The sequence below is a fragment of the Terrapene carolina genome, unplaced genomic scaffold, assembly GCF_002925995.2.
Source record: "Terrapene carolina triunguis isolate 2854851 unplaced genomic scaffold, T_m_triunguis-2.0 Scaffold620, whole genome shotgun sequence".
Classification (NCBI taxonomy): Eukaryota; Metazoa; Chordata; order Testudines; family Emydidae; genus Terrapene; species Terrapene triunguis.
In genome coordinates, this window is record NW_020664971.1 from 443,396 (window position 1) to 450,229 (window position 6,834).

At 52.1% G+C, this 6,834-nt stretch overlaps 1 protein-coding gene across 2 annotated transcripts in view; it reads right to left on the reverse strand.

Moving 5' to 3' along the window:
- The window catches only part of MKS1 (MKS transition zone complex subunit 1), a 26,333-nt gene extending 20,578 nt beyond the window's left edge, over positions 1 to 5,755 (reverse strand). For both annotated transcript variants that reach the window (XM_024209346.1, XM_024209345.1), the window contains exons 1-3: positions 5,671 to 5,755; positions 5,215 to 5,333; positions 2,909 to 2,973 (exon numbers count right to left, since the gene is read on the reverse strand). In XM_024209346.1, coding sequence (XP_024065114.1) covers positions 2,909 to 2,973; positions 5,215 to 5,333; positions 5,671 to 5,750 — 264 coding nt within the window. In that variant the 5' untranslated portion in view covers positions 5,751 to 5,755. The remainder of the gene's footprint in view (positions 1 to 2,908; positions 2,974 to 5,214; positions 5,334 to 5,670) is intronic.
- Between the last annotated feature and the right edge of the window lie 1,079 nt (positions 5,756 to 6,834).

The window sequence follows — 6,834 nt, forward strand, 5'->3', positions numbered from 1 at the left end:
TGTTGGGGGGGGGGACTCGAGGTCAGGGCAGAAGGCTGGGTGTGGGGGGGTTCAGGGCAGAAGGCTGGGTGTTGGGGGGGGACTCGAGGTCAGGGCACAAGGCTGGGTGGGAGGGGGTGCAGGGCACAAGGCTGGGTGTGGGGGGGGTTCAGGGCAGAGGGCTGGGGTATGTGTGGAGATGCAGGGCAGAAGGCTGGGTGTTGGGGGCAACTCGAGGTCAGGGCAGAGGGCTGGGTGTGTGTTGGGGTGGGGAGGTGCAGGGCAGAAGGCTGGGCTGCTCGGCTCGTGGGGGTGCTCCCAGCCCTGAGCGGCTCTAGGCAGGGGGCTGGAAGGGATATGACCTGTTCCACCCCCTTCCCCCAGGCCCGTCCCTACCTCTCTCTGCCTGCTCTACGGAGCAGCGAGCACGCTGCCGCTCGGCTCTGCGCCTCTGGGGGGAGGAGGAGGAGGGGCCGGAATGCACCACGTTGTGAGAAGAAGCGGGGGAGGGGGAAGCTTGGCTGCCGCAGGATCAAGCTTCTGCCCCCGCAGAGGAGAGCGGTGGGGGGGGTGTGTCCCGGTCCCCCGCCTCACTCAGCCCCCCCTCTCCTCTGCGGGGGCAGGAGGCAGAAGCTTGATCCTGCGGCAGCCAAGCTTCCCCCCTCCCCCGCTTCTTCGCACAACGTGGTGCATTCCGGCCCCTCCGCCCCTCCTCCTCTCAGTGGGCAGCAGTGTGCCACTCAGAATCGGCTCGCGTGCCATGTTTGGCACGCGTGCCGTAGGTTGCCGACCCCTGATCTAGTCCAATCCCCTGCTCAAAGCAGGACCAACACCAATTAAATCATCCCAGCGAAGGCTTTGTCAAGCCGGGCCTTAAAAACCTCTAAGGATGGAGATTCCACCACCTCCCTAGGTAACCCATTCCAGTGCTTCACCACCCTCCTAGTGAAAAAGTTTTTCCTCATATCCAACCTAAACCTCCCCCACTGCAACTTGAGACCATTGCTTCTTGTTCTGTCATCTGCCACCACTGAGAACAGCCGAGCTCCATCCCCTTCAGGTAGTTGAAGGCTGCTATCAAATCCCCCCTCACTCTTCTCTTCTGGAGGCTAGATAACCTCAGTTCCCTCAGTCCCCTTTAACTCCCCATTACATGTCCACTCCCTCCTGGGCTTGGTCTGGTTTCATTTTTAGTGTGTACCAAGGACACAGCATCCCCCACTCTCCTGGGGTGTGATTCCACAGTGTGACACACCTCCCTGCCAGGTAGTGGTGCTCTGCATTTAGCCTCCATTTTTCCTGTCATGGTTTCATCCTGTCACTCCTAGTTATATGCCCTTTTTTGGACGGGAAGGGGGGGGGTCCTTACAAATATTAGATTGGGAGTACTTGAGGCCTGATACTGCAGATACATGAGTAACCTGACTCATGCAGGGCATCCCATTGACACCAGTGGGACTACTTGCTTGAGTAAAGCTGCTCATATGTGTTTTCAGGATTGTCCCTTAGGTGGGTTTGGTGCTTTACTCTCTGAAATCAGACAGAGTGCATAAAATCTCTATAGTATTAAACTGGGGACATCCTACAGTTGGAGAGTAAAGATTAAGTTGGAGCCTGTAGTGGGGTGGTCACCCCAGTCCAGTCAGAAAGGGGGTTAAAAGCAGCCAAGGGAGGCTGCGTGGGTACTCAGCCACAGGTGTGCTTGTACCAATTAGGGCACAGCTGACCCCGATAAAAGGGCAGGCTGAGAGAGTGCGAGAGATTCTTGCTCCAGCTAGGGAGCAGAGAGGACCAAGCTGCCTGGGAGAGCAAGCAGGTACCTAGGGCAGGCAGAGCTGAGGAGCTGGTGCTCTGCTACAAAGCCCTTTTAATAAAACACAGCTCCAAACAGGATGAGATCAGTATGAAATGTAAGAGCTACACAGCATTTGGTTAACATTCAGGGGAATTCACTGCAGCTAAATATGTAAAATGAGGGTGGTCACTTCTTGTACTAGTTGCAAGGAAACACTAAAGATTTTCTGTACACATTGACACATGTTTTCATGGAAATCAAACTGCATTTTTACTGTTTTGCTTCTTCAAAAAAAATCTAAATTGCTCTGTAAATAATACATAGAATATCAGGGTTGGAAGAGACATCAAGAGGTCACCTAGTCCAACCCCCTGCTCAAAGCAGGACCAATCCCCAGACAGATTTTTGCCCCAGATCCCTAAGTGGCCCCCCTCAAGGCTTGAACTCACAACCCTGGGTTTAGCAGGCCAATGCTCAAACCACTGAGATATCCCTCCCCCATGTGCCAGAGTGATCATGTTTGATGCTTTTAATGTGATATTGGAGCAATTAGTATGTGGGTTTTTTGTTTTTTTTTTTAAACAAGACTTAAGCCCTAAATCTGCAAATACTTATACATATGACTACCAGTGGACCACTCAAGTGTGTAAAGCTACTCACATGCATAACTGTTTGTTTGTAGGCTTAGGATTTAAGATTGCTGTGGTTGTAACTATGGGGCCATAGACTGCTATTCCCAGAGCTGGATCCTGGACAGACAGTAACCATAATGCTGTTTCTCTCTCTTGGTTCAGAGTCACTTCCACAGCTTTTACGTGTACCCTCCACTCATCCCTTACAGACATGGACAAGATGGCACAGGGAACCAGCTGGGATAATTCTAGATCAGAAACATGCTCTATTTTCTCCTCATGTTTTGAGACTGCAGTGACCACATGAGAGGTTAGAGAACACAGACCCCTCTTGAATTGCAGCAGCGAGTGCCATATCTAACTGGAACAGGCCCTCCATTCCTCTTTGGGACCTGGAGATGAAGCCAGGGCCCCTTGCACTAGTGCCAATGGGGTACTATACTACCCAGCTGTAAAATTCTGAGTATTATCTGCCACTCAAGGCAGCCTTCCACTTACTCACCTGGCTGAAGAGTTTTTCTTGCCAGCCAATTACTGCCTCCTCTTCATCATCAGGACAATAGCCACCTGAAAGACAAGAGGGTGCTGGTCACTTCCTCACACCTGTGCCTCTTCCCCGCCCCCCAGCAAAGAGCACTGTGCAGCACAACAGTCCTCCCAGCATCCTCTCTTCTGTTTCAACGGCAGGACCTGGAATCCAGAAGCTAGCTGCACTGCTAGATGTAGGATTCCCATGTCACCTGCACCTAATGAACAAGAAGCTTGACACTCAGCTTCCTGCAGGCCTTTGTGAGGGATGGTGCAGCCATTAACATCAATGGCAGCAGTAGGGGGCAGAAATATTATACCACCAGCCCCTCCCAGGATTGGGGAATGAATGAGTGGACTAGATCTGAAAGGAGAGAGTAGAAGTGACACAGTCAGGTCAGAGTCTTTCCTTAGCTGTGTTACAAACTCATAGACTCATAGACTTTAAGGTCAGAAGGGACCATTATGGTCATCTAGTCTGACCTCCCGCATGATGCAGGCCACAAAAGCTGACCCACCCACTTTCCCTTAACTCAGCTGTTGAAGTCTCCAGATCGTGATTTAAAGACTTCAAGTCGCAGAGAATCCTCCAGCTTGGGACCCCTGCCCCATGCTGCGGAGGAAGGCGAAAAACCTCCAGGGCCTCTGCCAATCTACCCTGGAGGAAAATTCCTTCCCGACCCCAAATATGGCGATCAGTAGAACCCCGAGCATACAGGCAAGATTCTCCAGCCGGACCCTCATTTTACCAGCGATGGCACGTTATTGCCTAATTGACTAAAATCACGTTATCCCATCAAACCATTCCCTCCATAAACTTATCTAGCCTAATCTTAAAGCCAGAGAGGTCTTTCGCCCCCACTGTTTCCCTCGGAAGGCTGTTCCAAAATTTCACCCCTCTGATGGTTAGGCTTGAAATTAGACGAAGGTTTCTAAACTTCCCCACAGCCAGTTTATATCCATTTGTTCTCGTGTCCACATTAGTACTGAGCTGACATAATTCCTCTCCCTCCCTGGTATTTATCCCTCTGATATATTTAAAGAGAGCAATCATATCCCCCCTCAGCCTTCTTTTGGTTAGGCTAAACAAACCGAGCTCCTCGAGTCTCCTTTCATAGGAAAGGTTTTCCATTCCTCGGATCATCCTAGTGGCCCTTCTCTGTACCCGTTCCAGTTTGAGTTCATCCTTTTTAAACATAGGAGACCAGAACTGCACACAGTACTCCAAGTGAGGTCTCACTAGCTTAGATCATCAGTTCTCAAGCTATAGGCCACTGAGAACTAAGTACTTACTGGACTGGCTCCTTCTCTTTGCCAGATGCATTAAAGAAGCTACAAATGCAAGTCTTTACAAGTCCTGTCCTAATATTTTTCCAGGTAAGCAATTGCTGTAGCTGCAACAGGGATGTTAAGAGACAGCAGATGGGGGTGGGTAGAAAGCTGGTTGACAGTGGATAGGGAAAGTGTTCCCATGGTTCATGCTATTGAAGTGTTTAGGAACCCTCAACTTAGTTATTCCAAGGGAATTTACTTTTCCTCATTTATGCTCTTTGCTTTCTACAGGTCTCTGGGTTCAGAAGTAAAAACAGCCAGGGGGTTTCACTTCACATCCACTCAATGAGCACTAGCAATCAAAAAAGCTAACAATGTTAGGAACCATTAAGAAAGGGATAAGAGAGAAAATATCATCATGCCCCTATATAAATTCATGGTAAGCCCACATCTTGAATACTGTGTGCAGTTCTGGTTGCCCCATCTCAAAAAGATATACTAGAAGTGGAAAAGGTATAGAGACGGGCAACAAAAATGACTAGGGGTATGGAACAGCTTCCATATGACAAGAGATTTAAAAGACTAGGATTTTTCAGCTTGGAAAAGAATCGACTAAGGGGGAATATGACAGAGGTCTATAAAATGGTGTGGTGAAAATGAATAAGGAAGTGTTACTTACTCCGTAACATACCACAAGAACCAGGGGTCAGGTTTAAATAGGCAGCAGGTTTAAAATAAACACATAACACACACTCAGTGTGTGGAACTTGTTGCCCAGGGATGTTGTGAACGCCAAAATTATAATGGAGTTCAAAAAAGAATTAGACTTATCCTCCATGAATCTATCTATCAGTGGCTATTAGCCAAGATGGTCAGGGATGCAGCCCCAAGGCTCCTGCACAGGTCTCCTACCCAGTGGCAGAAACCAGAGATGGCCATTGTGAGGCCTTGCACGTGTGTGTGTGGGGGGGGTCCCCTCAGAGCAGACATTGGCCACGAGCCACCTACTTGCTGCTGGGTGGGAACTGAAGGTGGCCAAGCTGATGAGCTCCTTCCCCTGCTGGCCGGCGGGCTGCTGGAGCTGCTGCAGGAGGAGGCTGGTGGAAGTGACCCGCTGGATGTGAACCCTGGCAGGGGAGAGGAGGAGGCAGGAGTCACCCGGCTGGCCACGGGAGCGGAGGGGGCAGCTACTGGCAGGGAGCGGGGCGCGCAGGGCGAGGGGGCCGCCTGCCCCAGTGGAGAAGAGCCCGGGGCGCTGCCCGGGGGTGGGCAAGGGCCGCCTGGCCCAGGGCTGCCGGCGGGGGGCGGCGGCGGACAGGGGCCCCCTGCTTGGGCCCACCTCAGGGACACCAACCCGCTGTACGGGGGCCGGGCCGGGCCGGTCTACCAACACCCCCCACTCCTCGGCGCGGCTGAGGGTCAGGCCCCCCCGCCCCGGGGAGCCCGGCCGGGCCGGGACCTGACCGGATGCGCAGGTTCCGCACGGGGTCCCGGGAGCGATACACCGCCCCACCGGCGTCCGTGCTCCAGCCCAGCTCCTCCATGGGCCCGACGCCGAGCCGCTCCTGCGTGTCCCGCCGTAAAGCGCGTCCACGTCACCATGGAGATGGGCGGGGGCGGGGCTTGCCCGCTTGCTCTCCAATGAGCATGCGCAGCCTGCCCGTGGCTCGGGAGCGCGCGGGGTCTGTCTCGTTCCGTGGGAAGGGCTGCCCCGGGCCGGGCCAGTCCCGCCCTTGGTCCTGCCCCTAGCCAGGCTCTCATAAGGGGGCAGCCACACCCCCATCATCTCACAGCTGGGGAAACTGAGGCAGAGAGGGGGACGTGGCTTAGCCAAAGTCACTTAGCAACCCAGTGGCATAGGGGCTGGAATTAGGCGTGAGGAGGTGCAGCAGCAACCCCTGGTTTGATTTACAGTTTTGTTTAATAGCTTTCAGCACCCCCACTAAGCAAATTGTTCCAGCATCTATGCCCAGTGGCAGTGCCCAGTGCAGAACCCTGGCCTTGAGTTCCAGGCCAGTGCCCTGTCTACTCCCCCACCCAGCTTCCCCTTAGTTTGCCTCTGATCACAGCAAGTGCTGTCCTCTGTCAGAGGGTCTGGTCTGGAGGAGCCTGTCCTACGGAGGAAGGCCCCTCATCTGGCACTGGTGGGCATGAGAGCTGAAGCTGGAGGATTTAGAGCCCTCATAAATAGACTTTCACACTTGTGGGAATTTGAGGGTCAAACAATTATTGACAGTAACTGTTGAGATTCAAAAACGTACTTGTTAAAACACAAATTGTCATCATCATACGGCTAATAAGTTCTCAAACAAGCATTCCTCATGTATCTGTAAATTTAAATTATCATCAATGGAAGTATTTTTTTTGTTGGTATGTATGTGTATGGTGAAATTATTGGTTGCATCTGAAGAAGTGAGGTTTTTTTACCCACGAAAGCTTATGCCCAAATACATATGTTAGTCTTTAAGGTGCCACCGAACTCCTTGTTGTTTTTGTGGATACAGACTAACACGGCTACCCCCTGATACTTGATTGTATGCAGTGTTGGTTTAGCCATGTCGGTCCCAGGATATTAGGGAGGCAAGGTAGGTGTCACCATCTCCTGGGGTGGTTTCTTGAGGCACCTCA